The sequence below is a fragment of the Berghia stephanieae genome, chromosome 4, assembly GCF_034508935.2.
Source record: "Berghia stephanieae isolate SIO BIC M18660-M18661 chromosome 4, UCSD_Bste_1.3, whole genome shotgun sequence".
NCBI classification, from domain to species: domain Eukaryota; kingdom Metazoa; phylum Mollusca; class Gastropoda; order Nudibranchia; family Aeolidiidae; genus Berghia; species Berghia stephanieae.
The window spans coordinates 6,889,923-6,910,201 of NC_088363.1; the positions used below are offsets into that span (position 1 = coordinate 6,889,923).

Genomic DNA, 20,279 nt, shown 5'->3' on the forward strand with positions numbered 1-20,279 from the left:
GTTAAATATTTTAAAACTTTAAATTTTAAATTCTAAAACACCAAAGTTGATTACAACATTCATATATATATTGATTATAGGTTTTAAAGTATTAAATTCACAAACATCAAATTTGATTACAACATCTAAATAGATATATATCGATTATAGATTCTTTTTTTTTTTCTCTCACATTACAACATCAACAGTAAGGTATCTATCATTTAAAAGTGATTAAAATTTAAATTTACCAACACCAAAATTGATTAAAACATTTATATATTTATCAATTATACTTTTAAGGTATTACAACATCGACAGTAAGATATCAATTAATTAAAAGTTCAAAGAAAAATTCTCTTTTCACCTTAAATTTTACCTTCATAGCAATAAAAGTGTTTAATTCTCGTCATCTCCCATCACACATAAATATTATTTCGTGAAAAAGGATGGTTCAGTTTCCATTTGTGATATACTCACGTTGAATTATTCAATCTCAAATTCAACTCTATACGACATGGGTGATAATCTCAGCTTCCATGTATGTCTACTCATTTCCTGACATATCAAAACCAGTACCTTGTATATTCCCTTATATTGTATGATTCCATTTAAACAACATTATTACATTAATTCCTACTTATAATATGTGGTACAAATAATGTATTATAGACATCTAGATCCATATACGAAGGATTACATTTCAATTAGTAATAAATAAATATTTAAAAATAAATCATAATAATAGCATTATCATCATTTTAAAATTCAAGGTAAAGTTATTATCATTCATTGTTCATTGTTGATGGTTCAATTTTTTTAAAGCTTTTTAAGTCATCAAGGTGTAGTTTACAACTACATTGATATCAAATTGTTCTTTGTGATCATCTATCAGAGGTCACATTTCTCAGTAATCCGTTCGTTTTGAGAATGGTCATCCTGTAAAAATTGTCAGTAATTGTTAATTAAGTCATTGATCCATTTAGAATGAGTTTTCATGTAATGAAAAAAATATATCAACTATAAGAGTTGAGGTGATTGTATCTAGTCTACGTGTTGCATTGTTGTGTGTGTTATGGTCACTGAATAGCCCAAGTGTCATAAATTCACTTTATTTATTGGTAATTAATTAAAAACTTTTTCCTCTGTAAATGTCTTAGAATTATCACAATAATGTCTTCACATTCAAATATTTAGCGTTGAATAAATAATCAAACAATAGTCTGTCCGGCTTGTTCACATCACATATTTAGTGTTTAGTAAATAATCAGTCATTAGTCTGTCCGACTTACTCATATTTAGTACAGTGTAAATAACTAAATAAGTAAAATCTAACATAGTATGTGATTGTGGGCTGTTACTAAAGTGACCAACTTTTGCAATTAGTGTGTTGTATTTGTTCGAGTCTTTTGAATTGGGACGAAAAAAGACTCTACAGGTAGCAAACGTATGCTTAACCTGTTGGGTTGTTTCTTGGTCTTGTGACGTCGCTGTAATCCATTCATCTCCGGCATCTGGGTCGATTCTCCTCGTAGATATTTGTGGTTGTCTTGTATATACGTTGAGTCTCATTGTAGATGAAATTGTAAAAATTCAAGATTAACTGTTTGCGAGAAGTTTGACTTATCCAGCAAGTCAAAAGAAAGTTGTGAACTCAGCCATGTGTTGACAAAGAGTTCGTGTGTAGTAGTCGACAGAGGTCGTGTGTTGTAATTGTCTGTGTTTGTTGATCGAGTTTTGATGAGGTGGCATGTGAGTACACACCAGGTAGATGATGTAATCTGTAGAGTACCGGTGGGTGACGTGAGTCCAAACACCAGGTAGATGATGTAATAATAACGTAGTCTAGTAGTGTATGTAGTGGGGTCGAATAAGGTCAACAATATTTTCGTTATTTGAACGCAGGTTGTTGAATATCATACGACAATGAATCCAAGGATATCGCTCATGTGGTGTTTTGCGATAATTTTTTCGGCATTGTCTTATATACATATATAGCCTTTATCTTTTACAATGATACTAAGACAGGCTTTATTATAATATTCAATGTTTATAAGTTGTAGATATGGGTGCTGCACACTTGTATATTGACATAAGTTTAAATTTGAATACGCTCACCACTGTATATGAAGGAAGTAGTATTGTTCACAATTGGACATCATTTTTGTAAAAACAATCGTATCTTGAACGTTTATGTAATTATTGACATCGTACATCGTTGGGTATTGTTGTCGTAGAAGTAAATACAAGTAATCCAATTGTTCAATAAAGAATGTAAATATAAAAAGGTTCATGGAAGAAATATGTGTTGATACAGATATTATTTTATGAATTCTGTCAAGTTTGTATAAGTTGAAAGGTACGATGTAATTGAGGTTGCTGTGTATTTGTAGTCTGTAGATTGTGTTGATTCTGGACGTATCAATGGCGTAGTCGAGATTGTTACTCCATTTTAATGTATTCGTGGATAGACCAAAGGGATTAGGACATTTCCCGACCTCTGTTGTGGCTGTGTTTGAGTTGCCTCTGTCGTTGTCATCAGCGTTCCCGTTATGACTGATGGTTGCAAGTGTCCTCTTTCGTGATGACTGTATCATGTTTTAGTGTAAACACTACTTCTACCTTTGATTAACTCGAATTATTCCCCTTAGAAAATCCCTAATTTAATGAACTATGATCTTGTTTATTTTATCATTATTATTGGTGTTATCGTAGCACTTCCTACCATTTCAATTTATTGCTGAATGATTACACACTTAAGATTTGACAATTGAACATAACTTCTTCAACTCAGTTACAAATTTTATGATATAAATGTTAAATTCAAACCACGCAGTAAATATTGATTACAATTACAACAGCAAATTGATAGGAGAAAAATATGATAATCAAAATATTTGCAGAAACGATATACACTCTGGTCAATAAAAATTCAATGTTTCGCGCCTTTGCCCTCGGCTTATAATAATATTCATATAACTCATTGCGATGTAATCTCGCGCCTCTTAATATAGCATTGATAAATGTGTGCGCTTTAACCACGCGCCTCGTATTTATAAAAATTATCCGCATTCTGTATTCTTTCATAATGTTAAACCATGCGCTTTAATCAAACGCAAAATAAAATATTCCCGAACGCCTCATTCCTGCGTCTCGTAATTTAAACCGTGTGCACTTTAATTACCGCGTCTTACATCACTGCGCTTATTTACCCAATATGCATATACAGCATTTTACCATATGGGTTACTTATAATTCGCTGATTCTTAACAAGTTAACCACTTGTGTCACAAATGTTATCAGCTCACTTGACATGATAATGCATTTTCAATATTTTGTTATTCTTCCGTAATAACATTTTAACTCCAATTAAAAGACAGTCTTTCATAATAATTAATACTCCGTCATTTTTTTGTATTATCTGCTTTTAATTCTCCGACTTTAAACCAAAAGTCGTTATTCCGTTATTATGAGAATATATCTCCTTTTAAAAATCACGATGAAACGCGTTTCAAAACAAAACAAAACAACAAACGATTGACTCATATTCCGCATAAATCATTTCAACTTAATTTTCGGTGATAAATCAAAATGTCTTATGTAATCTATAATAACGCCATGTCTCATTACACAACTAAATAAGCTCTGTTGTCGATTACTTGGCTGCGTTAACCACACATTTATTACCAAGAATACAAACAGATACAGTATAAAGCTTTGCTCTTTGTCATGAACCCATGAATCTCAAAGAGTCAAGATCAACCTACCAATTCATCCCTACCGACGGGAGAAAAATATAATCAATAAATACCATAAGACATTTTTCAATTATCAAAACTTCTAATTGACGTGTTGTTATTGCCATCGTCTTCTTGAGTCATTTTGACAGAAAATAAAACGTAACAACATTAAATAATGGACCAACTGTTTATGTAATTCCAACAGTAACATACAAAAATTGAAATAAAAATCGACACATCTTTGTTACTGATATTAACAAAACATTGCCATTAACGGTACAAATTAATATTCGAAGATTTATTCCGAAACGCTTGCTTGTAAGTAAACGCATTTTCATTTATTTTGAAAATAAAACGCACTAAAATATTCATTTAAATTCTGCAATTTTTATTTTCGTCTCTCCCTCTCTTCTTTTTAATTAAATAAAATACGTATAGCATCAATGCATTATTATTATTATTATATTATTATTATTATTATTATTATTATTATTATTATTATTATTATTATTATTATTATTATTATTTTTGCCGTTCTATAATATATTGTTTTCACTTTTTGAATATAATATATTGCCCTATATATCTATATTTTTAAAATTTCCTTTTCTATCTGTGACTCTTAATTTAAATATTATTTAGTATATTTATTTATTTTTTTAAATATCGTCTTTTGTCAGAATTTTAGGAATCATCTATAATTTCAATATTTTTTTTTCATATTTCAATACAAAATAATTCCAATACTTCACCTTCAAAATTGATATTCATTTTCTTTCCCAAATAAAACTATTTTCCTATTTGTTCACAATTTTTCACTTCAAAATTCGAGTCTCACAAAAACTTCAATAGATGTTAACACTGCAACAATATACATTTCTTGTGTATCCATGGTTCGGAATAATAACATCTTTACATCCTGGTATCACGGCTCCAAATAAAGATATATAAGAATCCTGAGTCACGACACCAAATAAGATACATAATGTGGGGTAGTTGCACACATATGTAATGGCTTGTGATCGTATAGTGGTGTTTTTGATAGATGGTAGTATTATCCTTTGCGTTGTGTTGTAGATGTTAATAATGACGAAAGAGTTCAAGGGCCGGTGATGATAATTGAATGCACAACATCAAGACATTCAAATAAAAGTCCAGATTCCAAGTTTCATTTCTTACAGTTTATTTGTTGTGATAAATTCCAAATCCAAATCAAATAGCATGGTCATAATTCAATCAGTTTCATAAATTCCAAATCCGTAAAATCAATCCAAATATTAAGTCGTTTTGCCTAAGTAACCATTTTCACTATACGTGGCATTTTTCTAAGTCCGTAAAATAAAGATTCTTAGTAGGATGTTAGAACTTAGGTAAGTGCAGCTCATTGTAAAGTAGAATCAGAATAATAATCTCGTTTTCCTCGAAACATCCTCTTTTATCCCTATCAAAATTTTACCCACAGTTCCATTGTTTCCACGCCCCCTTGCAGTTTTGACAGTTCCCTGTCAGTCTATAATCCAACCCCTAAGAGTAAGACCAAATCATAATCAAACCTGAAACGTCAATTCCTACATATTGATGTTAAACCCCGCCTTTTATGATATAACATTATTTTGATAAATGCCCCTTTCACCTGTTTCAACACCCCTAAACCAATTTAAGAATGATTGATTAAATAGTACTCAACATGATAACCTGTCCAGTAACTTTGACATAAAAACTGCCCAAACCTATCATGCATGGACCAAGTTTAACTGATATGCCTGCATTATGTACTCACTAAACCCATTTGCTGATATATAATTGACAGTTTGCACCAAATGTCTTAGATAACCTTTTGCATAGGCTTACTCTCTTACAAAAGGAATATAACAACCTCAAAAAAAAAGAACAAAATACCAAACACGGAATGTTTCGGGCTCAAAACTCTTCTTCAGCCATCAAGAAAAAACAATAAAGACATAAATTCATTACTACATTCCAGATCACTTGTTGTTTTCCTAGTTGCTTTTTGTCTTTGTCTTGGATTGGGAATATTCGTTTTCACCTGGTCCTTGCCGGAGTCCCTAGTTGAGAGGGAAACAGCCAATTGTTTAGTATTAGTTTTGGGAGATGGTCTATTTCCATGTAAATCATCTCTCTGTTGTGTACTGTTATGTTTTCTGTTTTGGATATATTCTGTAAACATTTGAGTGTATTCCTCTTAGTGGGATCCTTTGCATGTGTCTGGATGAAATTTTTAGGAGTCTCAAACTAAATACACTGATAGTGTGCTCTTGGAATCTCTATCCGTTCCCTATTTGAACCCCTTTATCTTTATTGTTTTTAAATTGACCTTTTATATAGCTAAACGTGTTCAAAGCGCTTTACAGGGGGTCCCTGGCCAACAGCAGCATTTAACATTTAGGACGGGACATGACGCTATTACAATTTTTTTTGGACAGAGACAACGCTATTAACGGCCAGGTTCTCATTTTACACCTGAGTACAGATAATTTGAGTCGAGAGCCTTCTCCAAGAACTCAACTATGTGCCGAGCAAGGCTCGAACCCAGGACCTCCCGATCCGAAAGCGAACATCATACCACTAGACCACATAGCTAACCTTTTCTTGGATACCTTTAATCGTAAATGTAATTCTAGAATGTTCTGACCAACCTACTGGCGCTGAATTGACCTAAAACCCCTTAAAAACAAACAAACAAAACGATTGTATAATAATTTTCTGTTCCAGTGATCTCCAGTGGGAGCTGATGGAACACGCAGCTCAGACAGCCGTTATCCTGGACGAGTCCAAGGTCGACAACCACAAGGACATCGACCAGATTGTATCCCAGAGCCTCAAGTCAGCCGTCAAAATCTCCAAAGGCATCGACGACTTCCTTCAGACAACGTCACCGATCTCCCAAGTTGCCCTCAAGGACACCAGTGTCCAGACAGAAAACGGCGAACTCTCCAGTTCTTCTTTTCCCAATGGTGCTTTAATCATCAACCAATCATCGTCAACCACGGCGTCCCCACCCCCTCCACCACCTTCTCCACCTCCTCCTCCTCCTCCTCCACTCCCCCCATCCCTAATGGGCGGACAAACTACTACCTCTGTGATATCAAATAATGGTGCTATATCATCATCATCATCATCTTCATCCTCATCATTACCCGCCCCTCCTCCCCCTCCACCACCACCTCCTCCTCCCCCAGGCATGGGTATTCCTCCTCCACCACCACCTCCCCCACCTCCTCCAGGAATGGGCGCACCTCCCCCTCCTCCACCTCCTCCAGGGATGGGCGTACCTCCTCCCCCTCCACTTCCTGGGGCCCCTCCACCACCACCCCCTCCTCCAGGCATTCCTGGGGCCCCTCCACCACCACCCCCTCCTCCAGGCATTCCAGGGGCCCCACCTCCCCCACCAGGCGCAGCCAGACCATCTCACCTTGCTTGGGGTCCGGCGAGTCCGCCCATCCAGGGCATAGAGACACCCAAACCCAAACACAAAATGAAGACGTTTAACTGGGCCAAAATACCAGCGGCCACTTTGAGTAGTAAGTGCTTGTTCCAATACTATCCTGTCAATGTGTAACCCACTGAAGCAGTAGTATGTAAGATTGATTCAAATGCTATAAATAGAACTCATAATAAATAAACGAATAGATAGATAAATAAATTTATATAGAGCCTAAACATCCACAGTTATCGTGATATTTGGCGATTTATATAATCAGAAATATGAAGCTTATATTGTTTTTGATTAAATGTATTACCGAGTACAGTGATAAAGTTTTAAAAGTAATGAACAAAACTTAATATAACAGCTTTGAAATTAGAACAAAATAACAACGACGGAACGTTTCGGGCTCAAAACCCGTCTTCAGCTCATAACATAAACAATTTAAAAATATAAATGCATCGCTTAAAATGTAGACAAATATTACTCTATCGATGAGTTGTCATTGAATCGATCGATATTTTAGAGCGCGGCAGATATACTGTTGTCAAGGTGCACATGTTAGCAGGTCTGATAGTCGAATGCAATATGAGACCGTATAACACCAGTTCTCCAGGAATTGCACTGGCATTCTGTGAAGTAAAGGATAGAATTTAAGATATTGTGCTATGTTTTTAGATGTCTGGATGGATTGGCACCTGAATATTTGAAGGAACATATTAAAAAATATGAACCCCCTCGAAATTTAAGATCAGTCCCAACTTCTAAAGGTTACCATCTCAAAATCCACTTTCGGTATAAAAAAAGCCTTTTCATCCATAGCTCCACGCCTATGGAACGCACTTAGTTCTCGGACTAAGTCCTGTGAAAATGTATCATCTTTCAGGAAATGTCTGAAGACTGAGTTGTTCCGTGAGGCTTATTTTTCTTATGAAATAGATGTTGCTTTGATTTTGTTTTTGTATTCATGCTTATTATGTAGTGTCGTGATTTTTAATTCTGTTGTTTTTAAACATTTTTATTATGTAAAGCGTCGCAAAGCACGATTAACGTGGATGTTTAAGCGCTATATAAATTCATTATCTACTACTTACTACTTTACTAATGGTCTCGGGTTAATATTGTTGTTATGGATAATACTTTGCGTTGGTTTGAGAGTATTTCCAATACTATAATGAGCCCTTAACACATTGGGTTATCAGACCTGCATTTAAGTACACATCGGCTGCGATTGAAATCTGCTCTCTGTCTTATTTCATTTGAAAGCTGAAGACAATGTGTGGAAGGACGTGTTGGAGATGGAGGACAAAGTGACGGTGAAATACGATAAGATTGAAGCCCTGTTCTGTCAGAAGACCATCGAGACGCTCAAGAAGGAACAGCCAGAGAAGAAAAAGACTCCAACGGAGGTAAGTATATTCTTGGAAGGGTGACACAGGCAGTCCTTGAAGAAAGTCTTTAGGGAGTTTGGAAATATAATGATAGTAATAATGATAATGGTATAATAATATTAATGATAATAATAATAATAATAATAATAATAATAAATATATAATAATAATAATAATAATAATAATAATAATAATAATAATAATAATAATAATAATAATAATAATAATAATAATAACAGTAATAACAATAATAATACTTTTGGTTCAATCTTTTCACAGGTGAATCTGCTGGACATGAAGCGAAGCATGAATGCCAACATCTTCCTGAAGCAATTCAAAGGAACCCACGAGGAAATAGTGAAAATGATCGAAAAGGGAGATTTGGCCGTCATTGGAGCTGAACGGCTCAGGGGGTTGCAGAAGATTCTCCCCGAAGCTGATGAGGTGAGTAGTTTGGTGACAATGACCGTAGCCATCGTGAAGTTACAGCCTGACACTGACCAAAAACTGACGTCAAAATGCCAGTCTTTTGCCACAAAAGAAAACAAGTCGTGAGTTGTATTCAATAGTTCAACCAATGAAATAACTTGTTTCCATGAGCTCTACTAACGACAACTCACTAGACGCTACACAAACCTGAAAAATGACGTCAAACTGCCAGTCTTCGAGGGTTCTAGCGTTGCCTTCGTAAACATAACGATGCTACGGTTCTAGTGTCAGGCTATAGATAGTATGCGCTTGGCTAAGAAGCTCATAACATTGCCATCCAGAAGTATAATGGACCAACACACAAAACTGCGTGTATCCATGAACGTTTATAGTCAGGTTAATACAGTTCAGTGAGCATTATTCATAAACGCGGATGGCAAAAAACAATAACAAAGACATGAGTGACGTCATCTTTGAACTATCTATATGACGTCACTCAGCTCTTTGTTATTGTTTTTAGACAGCCATTTTGTGGATTATTCCTCACTACTTTATATCAGTCAGACTATAGATAGAATGAAGTTGACGTCACTCGGGTCTTTGTTATTGTTTTTTGCCATCCGCGTTTATGAGTAATTCTCACTTAACTGTATTACCCATACCATAAACTTTTAAGGTTACACATAGTTTTGTGTTTTGGTCCGTTATACTTCCGGAGGGCAATGTTGTGAGCTTCTTAGTCAAGCGCATACTATCTATAAATGTAATGTGTGTTGGTATGTTATATCCTGTTGGCGGATTTTATGAGTTTTTTTAACTAAGCGCATAGCATCAACAGGCCCTATTTTCTCAAACTTATTGGACCACCTATACTAGGAGACCTCAAAGGATTATTTATCATTTATTTCTTTATTACAAAGGGCTTTCATTCTTACCAAAAACGTCAGATTAGATCCAGCTACTCTTTTATTCCTTAAAATATTTAGACATTTGAAAAGAAATTGAAATTGCAATACGGAATACTGTGTTTAAGTGATACTACGCCACTAGAAATTGCTGACTAAAAAATAATAAACAAATTGACTCTAACAGCTTTTGATAAAGAACAAAATACTAACACAGAAAGTCTCGGGCTCAAAACCCTTATTCAGTCAACAACAAAAACCAATGAAAACAGAAATACATTGTGCCGAGTATTTTTCTACCGTCGATCTGTTGAGTTTTTTTTTTTAAATAAAGCATTTTTGTTTCCACAGTTTTTTTGTTTTTTTTTATCGTTGGCTAAAGAAGAGTTTTGAGACCGATATGTTCCGTATTCGGTATTTTGTTTTCTTTTCGACGCTGCTAAATTGATTTTTGGGTTAAATTTCTGAATACTATATTATGTTGTGTCCTTAATGCCATTATTAAGAGATTGACAAAATAATCGTCTGCCTCTTTCTGTTCTGTTGCCAGCTGTCGATGATCAAAGGTTACGATGGCGACAAAGACATGCTTGGGAATGCTGAAAAGTTTTACCTTCAGTTGTCAACGTTGAGCGGCTACCAAATCAGGGTAAGTTGACTTGTTTATTGTCTACTCAATGGTCAGCATCCAGCCACACCCCCCCCCTCCAATGTCAGACAGGAGACGATTGATTACCGGGCGAAGTTCTTACGATGGCTTTACAAATAAATAAATATAGTAGAGGGGAAAGAAGGACCCCCCCCCCTCTGATACATAATGGACGGGGTGCACCTTGTACGAGCCGAAACAAATCCGGCAGCTACCCTTGTAGTTATCTCCCCTTACTCCGTCGATGCTGCATACTGGGCAATGCTGAAAGTTTTATCTTCAGTTGTCAACGTTGAGCGGCTACCAAATCAGGGTAGGTCGACTTGTTTATTGTCTACTCAAAGGTCACCATCCAGCCACACCCCCCCCCCCCCCTCCAATGTCAGGCAGGAGACGATTGATTACCGGGCGAAGTTCTTACGATGGCTTTACAAATAAATAAATATAGTAGAGGGGAAAGAAGGACCCCCCCCCCCCCCCTCTGATACATAATAGACGGGGTGCACCTTGTACGAGCCGAAACAAATCCCGGCAGCTACCCTTGTAGTTATCTCCCCTTACTCCGTCGATGCTGCATACTGGGGAATGCTGAAAGTTTTATCTTCAGTTGTCAACGTTGAGCGGCTACCAAATCAGGGTAGGTCGACTTGTTTATTGTCTACTCAAAGGTCACCATCCAGCCATCCTCCCCCCCCCCCCCCCCCCCCCGCCCCCCACCTCCCCCCTTTCCCCATGTCCGGCAGGAGACGATTGATTACCGGGCGATAATCTGACGATGGCTTTACAAATAAATAAATAAATAACTATAGAGTGGAAGGAAGGACCCCCCCCCCCCCCCCCCGTCTGATACATAATGCACGGGGAGGGGGGCGGGTGCACGTTGTACGAGCCGAAACAAATCCCGGCAGCTACCCTTGTAGTTATCTCCCCTTACTCCGTCGATGCTGCAGACATACGAGATAAAAGTCAGCTTAGAAGAAGTCGGTCCTTCATGTGGGCGGGGATGTCATCTTCTCGGAAATGGGAAAGAAGCTGCTGGTCTTCTGTGCCAGCAAATGGACGCACTGGCTCTAGAGCCGGTCGAAAATAAAATTTAAAAAAAATTATAAAATTGAGCTTTTATATAGCGCAATATCCACTAAACGTGCTCAAAGCGCTTTACAAGGGGTCCCTGGTCAACAGCAACACTTGACATGTAGGACGAGAGAAGACGCCTTTCAGGCGATTTTAGCATTTTTTTTTTCTGGACAGAGACAACGCTGTTAACGGCCAGGTACTCATTGTACACCTGAGTACGGTGAGAAAATGTGAGTAAAGAGCCTTTTCCAAGGACTCAACTATGCACCGAGCGAGGCTCGAACCCAGGACCTTCCGATCCGAAAGCGAGTGTCATACCACAAGATGACATAGTCGAAAATCACCCAGTCGATCAGCGGGGACTGCTGGACGCTCCAAATAGAGAACAAAAGAGTGACGTCAACATTATACTGGTTCCAATCTGATTGGAAGTGTACAGCCAGTCTTACAAAGAACCGGATACACACATTGTGAAATCGTACTTCTGGTTTCAGAGTGATGGCATCTTGTTTTATAGCCTAGATAAATGCTGGTCGTTAATAAAGAACATACGTCCTCGCTCTATGGCGCCTCCTAATCGGCTATGTGGTCGGAAGGTCCTCGGTTCGAGCCTCGCGCTCGGCGCATAGTTCAGTCCTTGGAAAAGGATCTTTACTCACTTTCTCTCACCGTACCCAGGTGTAAAATGAGTACCTGCCCGTTTACAGCGCTGTCTTTGTCTGAAAAATTGTAATATCGCCTAACAGGCGTTATGTTCCGTCCTACATGTTAAATGTTGCTGTTGGCCAGGGACCCCTTGTAAAGCGCTTTGAGCACAGTGGATATTGCGCTATATAAAGCTCAATTATATATATTTTTTAAAGAATCTGCCTATAAATTCTGCCTCTAAAATAGTTATTCCACCTCATGATTCCATATGCACGATATTAATTGTTTATGCAATGTGTGGAAGACTGTTTACTCACATCCAAGGAGTTTTGAACTCACGACGTCTCTACCCTATCGTCCACATGGTCAAGTACTTTTTTACCTTTATAACTGTAACCTGCTTTGATCAGACTGTCCAGTGCCAGGAGACAAGTGGTCCATCAGAGCCACCAGGACCGGGGAGACGGAGTTTATCCCGGTTTCTATAGCCTGAAACGGACAATAGCAATTGCTTGCTACCCTTTGGATAGGACGCTAATCTATCGCAAAGTACTTTCCGCCAGATCTATCAGACCCAGCCACTCAATTAATGCTGGGTAGACAGGCGGGTCAGAAAAAATCTCGACTGCACCCGGGATCGATCTCGGTCCCTAGGCTTGTGAAGCGAGTGCTCTACCAACTGAGCTATCGGGACTCTCATCAGGAGACAAGATGTCGGCCTTTTTCATTTTTATCAATATTGTTTATTTATTGTTGTTGTTGTTGTTGTTATTGTCTAGGTTGAGGGAATGCTTTTGAAGGATGACTTCCAGGTCGCCATAAATTCTCTCCGACCCAATGTCAACTCTGTGATCACTGCCTGTGAGAAATTGATAGACAACGAATCTCTGAAGGGGTTTTTACGTTACGTGTTGCATGCTGGGAATTTCATCAACGCAGTAAGTATTGTTTTTGTTATACTCTCGAAAACCAATATATAAAAATTTGGCAAGAAAACTCGTCCTTCAAATATCGATCGATTTAAATGACTCTCTTCTTGGCAAAAACTACCGGGACTTCGGCGAAAAAAAAAGTAGCAACACGCCGAGTGACGTCCAGATCATTGATTCTATCACTATCTGACGCTTACTTACTTATCCGAACCAACGACCACCTGAGTTCTAGCCCTTCGGTCTTGTGCCATGACGTAGAAGTTAGACGATTTTTGTAGTTGTTCCAGGTGACTATAAAGTGTGTTACTGATGCTTGGATTTGGTGGGAGGAATGTGCATCTCAGGTCTCTCTTCAAGAGGTTGACATTCAAGCAAGTGGTGTGTTACTGTTTCATCGGGGTATTGACATAGGGGGCAGGAAGGGGAACTGGGTGGGATTCCTGACCTCCCATAGTGGGCAGGGAGTTACATACTGTGTCTTCTATCACCCTATGTCTGTTTTCCACCATGCTTTCTGTCTTTGTCTTGGAATGAGATTACTTGGTTTTGTCCTGGCCCTGGCTGAATACCCTGGCTGAGAGGGAAACAGTCAAATGTATAGTTAGTTTTGGGAGATGATATTTATTTCTTTGTAAATCATCTCTCTGTTATGTGCTGTTTTATTTTTTGTTTTATATACTATATATGATTTGTAATTGTAAACATTTGAGTGTATTCCTCTTAGTGGGGACTTCGCTTGTGCCTGGATGAGACTTTTATGTGATCTCAAACTAAGTACGCTGATAGTGTGCTCTTGGAATCTACATCTGTTCCCTATTTGAAGTTCCCCTTTGTCTCACCTTTTCTTGGATGCTTTAATTTTAATTCTAAAACTTTTTACTATCCCATTTTCTTCCTTTTTACTGGCGCTGATATGACCTTAATGTGTTGCAAGCGCCGTAAAACCCTCATAAACAAACAAACAGGAAGGTGATGTGTCTGTTGTAATTTTGCTTAACCCTCTCCTTACCACCCACAGGAAAATCGTCACATTCGTTACGATACAACCAACAATTTTCTCATTTTGATTTCTCTTGTACATAACGAAATTTAAAGAAATGCTTTGATTACAGCTAGAAATGCGAAACACTGTGTTGAACTCATTTGTTATTTTTTTGTTTGAGTAAGAAAAGTCCATTTTTGTGCCTGGTGGGTGTGAATTTTCGGGGGAAATTCTAAAAATAGCTGGTAAGGAGAGAGTTAAATGACTGTTGATCACTGTCTAACACAATCACGTCTTCTCCAACACACAGGGTGGATATGCCGGCAACGCGCTGGGCTTCAAGATTGGATCCCTGAACAAACTGATGGACACGCGAGCCAACAAACCCCGGGTCACATTGTTACACTATCTGGTGGAAGAAGCGAAGAAAGAGGAAGATGAAGTTCTGGACTTTGCAGACGAGCTGGAACCCGTTCTAGTCAAAGCCAGCAAGTAGGTTTCCTGTGTCCTGTGGCTTATAGGTTATAGGTTTGAGTCCAGGTATGCCTTTGGCAAAGTTTGATTCCTTTTTGAACCTTATTTGGTCACGTGATTTAATTAGACCTTTAGGTCTCAAGTTGAACACCTTTTGTAGATTGCTTTAACATGTATTATTTCCTTATTGAGGTGTATAATGTGGGGTTGGCTTATTGCAGCGTTGCAGTGGTCTCTCCCAGGCTGCATGTCCCGTCCTGCGAGCTTTAAGTACCATTGCTAGCTTATACATTAGTTTTAAGATCGGCTCCCTGAACAAACTGATGGACACCCTTTCCCAACAAGCCTGGCGTCACGCTGTTACTACACAAGGCTAACAAGTAGGTGGTTTGGTCACGTGTCCTGTGGCTTATAGGTTATAGGTTTGAGTCCCCGTATGCCTTTGGCAAAGTTTGATTCCTTTTTGAACGCTCTTTACTCGCAGTTTCTCGCTATAGTCATGTGTTTTATGAGTAGTTGGCTTAATACAGCGTTCTAGTGGCGCCCTATGTCTTTTTCTACATATTAAGTGTGACGCTGTTACTATCTGATGGAAGAGGCCAAGAGAGAGCAGGATGAAGTCCTAGCTTTTGCAGACGAACTGGAACCCGTTCCAGTCGAAGCCAGCAAGTAGGTTGTTTGGTCACGTGTCATAATGTGACCTTTAGGTCCCAAGTTCGAGTCCTGTTGTAGATGGCTTTAACATATTTTCATACTTGACTGAGATGTAAAATGAGTAGCTGGCCTGGTACAGCATTGTAGTGGTGATGCCTTACAGGTCCAAAGTTTGAGTCTTGGTTCAAAGTTGAGTTCTAGTAAATGGCTCTTTACTTGCATATTCTTATAACATTCATGTGTAAATTTAGTATCTGACTCGAACACAGATGAGTGTGTCAAAGGGAATTATAACAACACATTACAGGGTCATGTCTCGTCCTACGTGTAAAGTCACCTTGCCATTGGCTTTGAGTACTATTTATAGCTACTCCGATAGTCGACAAATGTGTTTCTCGGGATTATATATCTTCATCAAACGTGTCATCATTTGTTCTGCCTTTTACTTATTCATGAGATGGAAACCCTTTCAATTTCATTTAGTAATTCTGGGTGGGGTTCCTGACCTCGCATAGCGGGCAGGGAGGCACTTACTGTGTCTTCTATCCCTCTATATCTGTTTTCCAACATGCTTTCTGTCTTTGTCTTGGAATGAGATTACTTGGTTTTGTCCTGGCCCTGTCCGGAGTCCTAGCTGGGAGGAAAACGGACAAATGCATAGTTATTGTTTTGGGAGATTATATTTTTTTCCTTGTAAATCATCTCTTTGTTATGTATTATATTTGTTATTTTGAATGTATAATGTAAGCATTTGAGTGTATTCCTCTTTGTTGGATCTTGTGTTTGTGTCAGGATGAGACTTATAGGTGATCTCAAACTAAGTATATTGGTAGTATGCTCTTGGAATCTACATCTGATCCCTATTTATTCCCAGTTCCCCTTTGCCTTACTTTTTCTTAGGTGCTTTAATTATAATTCTAGAACTTTTTACTATCTCATTTTCTTCTTTTTTTACTGGCACTACACTGATATAACCTAAATGTGTTGCAAGCGCCGTAAAACCCTGTAAAACAAACATTTATTTAGTAATCAACAAAACTGAATATAACAGCTTCAAGCAAGAATGAGATACTAACATTTAGGATTTCAATGTCGTATTACTTGCTGATAATACGTGTCAAGTATTTGTCTGTCTTTATGGTTTTTGTGATCAGCAGAAGAAGAGGTTTTGAACCTGAATCATTCCGTGTGTGACAGTGTGTCCTTTTAATTTGAAGCTGTTATGTTCCCATTTCTTTATTTCATTTTACAGTCCGCAGCATCTAAAGCATAAAGATTTGAACAAGTGTGTAAGTAAGGTGTCAGAAAAAGCAAGAAAGAAAAATACAAGAAAAAAAAATATCCAAAAAAGTCAGTCTACCTCTACTTGGGTATCAAACCTCAGACCTTCTGATTACCGGTCTGACAGACAGACCTGCTACCTTTCAAAATGCTAGCACGTCTGACCGGTAATCAGAAGCTCTGAGGTTCGATACCCAGTCGAGGTCGACTGATATTTTGGGATGTTTTTTTCTTTCTTGTAATTTTCTTTCTTGCTTTGTCTTGTACCTTCCCTACACACTTGTTCAGATCTTTATCTTACACCCGCGCATGCTCCCTTCTTGTTTCTTCATTTGATAGCTTCTAGAAGCCTAGTATTACTGTAGCTTGGATTTTCTGTCTGTTACGCTTTCTGTTCAAACTTTTATTTGTTGTGAATCCAACATTGATCCAGGTTCACCATCGACAATCTGACGTCAGAGACAAAGCAACTTGAAGGCAGCGTCAAGAAATTAAAGAAGCAGGTGAACAACGCCAACGAAGACATCCAGAAACAGTTTGAGCCATTTATCAAGGTAATCTCCCTTTGAGATTCCAATAATATATATATATATATATATATATATATATATATATATATATATATATATATATATATATATATATATATATATATATATATATTAAATACTGCCATCTTCATCACCATAACCACCACAATCATCATCTTCATCATGACCATCATCATCATTGTCATCATCATCATCATCATCATCATCATCATCATCATCATCATCATCATTTCATCACCACCACCACTACCATCACCAATACCATCAGGATCATCATCATCATCATCATCATCATCATCATCGTCATGATTTCATCATCATCATCACAGCCACCACCACCACCACATCTTCATCATCATTATCATCATCACCACCACCACCACTCTCACCATCGTCAATATCATCATCATCATCATCATTCATCATCATCATCATCATCATCATCATCATCATCATCATCATCATCATCATCATTATCATCATCATCATCATCATTATCATCATCATCATCATCATCATTTCATCATCATCATCACAGCCACCACCACCACATCTTCATCATCATTATCATCATCACCACCACCACTATCGCCATCATCAATATCATCATCATCATCATCATCATCATCATCATCATCATCAGCAGCAGCAGCAGCAGCAGCAGCATTATTATCATCATGATCATTATCACCATCACCACCATCACTATCACCATCATCATTTTATGACCTAAATTCAATTCATTTCCCAAGGAACAAACAAACATTTGATAACAACAATAATGCCCACATTTACTCCCTTCATCTGCTTCCACAGGAGTCTCAAACGGACGTGGACAAAGTGAAAAGCAACCTGCAGGAAATCACGGATTTGACCAAAAAGCTCAGCCTCCATTTCTGTGAACCCTTGAAGTCGTTTAAGCTGGAAGAATGTTTGAATAACTTTTGTAAATTCTGCCAGAAAGTCAAACAATGCGAGAAGGTAAATATCGACGTGTACATATTTGCAGGTCTGATAACCCAATTCCTTTAATATATATTTTATATATATATATAACAAAAATGAATATGACAGCACAGCATTGAAAATGAACCAAAAAAAAATATTGCAACACTTGTCGTTTTGGGCTCAAAATTCTTCTTCAGCGGATAACTAAAACAGTAAAAACATTGATGCACCACTTAAATTCTAGACAGGTGGCAGAAAATTATTTGACCTATCGTGTCGGCCTTGTGTAATCTTGAAATGAGAACTAATATAAGCGTTCATTTGGTAACAATAACACTTGTGTGGAATGGAGCAGAATATGTTATAGGCCCACCTATGAAATTGACTTTCGTGGGTAAAGAAATAGAATGTTAGAATAGTTGGGTTTTTTGGGGGTTTTCTTTAAAATTCATTTCATTAATTATCTTTGTTTATTCTTTATATGGGGGTGTCCTGGCTCAGCTGTACGGTCTTTGCTTCGTACCCGAAAAGTACTGAGTTCGATTACCCGCTGTGTAGCCTTGGGCAAGTCACCTCGCCCAGGCTCAATGTGCGGTGTTGCATTGCGGCTGACGCCTTGGTTATTCCAGTCTTCCCTTGGAATAAACCCTAAGAGAAAAATTTTCCCTATTGGATGAATAAAGGGAATTTTTTTCAATGTATATACTTGATTTTCTTTTTAAGTTTTTTTCTTTTTTCCTTTCCTTCTTTATTTATTTATTTATTTATTTATTTATTTATTTATTTATTTATTTATTTATTTATTTATTTATTTATCCATTTATTAATATATTGTCTGTTTTTTTTTATTCATTCTTTTCATTGTTGTTTTTCCAACAGGATAATGAACAACGAAAACTCCAAGAGGAAAGAGCAGAGAGGAGGCGGAAGGAACACGAATCAATGAAAGCTAACAAAGCATGTAAGAAATTTGTTTATTGTAACATTCACACTGGCAGATCATTCGTTAAGTTTGATATTATTGCGTTTATTTAAATCGGTAATATTGATGTGGTGGGGGTGGGGGGGGGGGGGCGAAGTGGCATTCCACGTATTTTTCCTTGGGCAAGATTAATAACCCCCAATTTGCTCACTTGGACAACATGGGTGATTCCTGTTGACATCAGACATCGTGTTTGATGAATTATCTATATTCCTTCGTGAGTGGAATGCCTAGGCGACGGGATCTCACTGCGACACCTGGGTGATTCCTGTTGACATCAGACATCCTGTTTGATGGATTATCTATTATTCCTTCATGGAATGCCTAGGTGATGACATCTCACTGTGACAACATGGGTGATTCCTGTTGACATCAGACATCTTGTTTGATGGATTGTCTATATTCCTTCACGGAATGCCTAGGTGATGACATCTCACTGTGACAACATGGGTGATTCCTGTTGACATCAGACATCCTGTTTGATGGATTATCTATTATTCCTTCATGGAATGCCTAGGTGATGACATCTCACTGTGACAACGTAGGTGATTCCTGTTGACATCAGACATCGTGTTTGATGGATTATCTATATTCCTTCATGCTGTCGCGGCGGAAGGGCATAAAAAGGAAAAAGGTGATATTTATATCATGATATAAATGGTGACCCATTGCCTCAAAACGGTGTTATGTCCTAATGAATCAGATCCTGAAAGGTGAGGATAGAAATGAAAATGATGAGAATTACAAACTTTGGGTCTTTTGCAAAGTAAGAAAGTCCGTTCAGAGGTCTGATCCGCCCAAAATTTAATAAAACATGGTGCGCAAAGCTCGTATGTAGACTTCAGAGGTTTGATCGGCCGATCGTGAAAATCGAGACTTCAGAGGTTTGATCGGCCGATCGTGAAAATCGAGACTTCAGAGGTTTGATCGGCCGATCGTGAAAATCGGGACTTCAGAGGTTTGATGGCAAACAGAAATGAACATCGAGTGACTAAAAATGACATTTCCAGCGCCGAGTTCATGGGACATAATACCTCTTCGAGACGGCTTATCACATTTATATTATAAGGGGAGGTAACCCTCAGCTTATCCTGCTGTCACATTTTCATCATTGATTATTTTGATTAAAATAACTGTCGTTATAGAAATTCACCTGTCTTGTTTTTCAATGTTTCGTGACAATTTTTAATGGGGTTACAATCAACGTATTTA

The 20,279-nt window shown here is 37.7% G+C and overlaps 1 protein-coding gene across 4 annotated transcripts in view; it reads left to right on the top strand.

The window, feature by feature from the left end:
• The window catches only part of LOC144969955 (inverted formin-2-like), a 321,818-nt gene that overhangs the window by 296,592 nt on the left and 4,947 nt on the right, over positions 1–20,279 (top strand). For all 4 annotated transcript variants that reach the window (XM_078909050.1, XM_078909051.1, XM_078909052.1 and 1 more), the window contains 9 exons: positions 6,453–7,261; positions 8,431–8,573; positions 8,835–8,999; positions 10,440–10,538; positions 13,043–13,201; positions 14,488–14,669; positions 17,020–17,140; positions 17,954–18,118; positions 18,965–19,046. In XM_078909050.1, the coding sequence (XP_078765176.1) occupies positions 6,453–7,261; positions 8,431–8,573; positions 8,835–8,999; positions 10,440–10,538; positions 13,043–13,201; positions 14,488–14,669; positions 17,020–17,140; positions 17,954–18,118; positions 18,965–19,046 (1,925 nt within the window). The remainder of the gene's footprint in view (positions 1–6,452; positions 7,262–8,430; positions 8,574–8,834; positions 9,000–10,439; positions 10,539–13,042; positions 13,202–14,487; positions 14,670–17,019; positions 17,141–17,953; positions 18,119–18,964; positions 19,047–20,279) is intronic.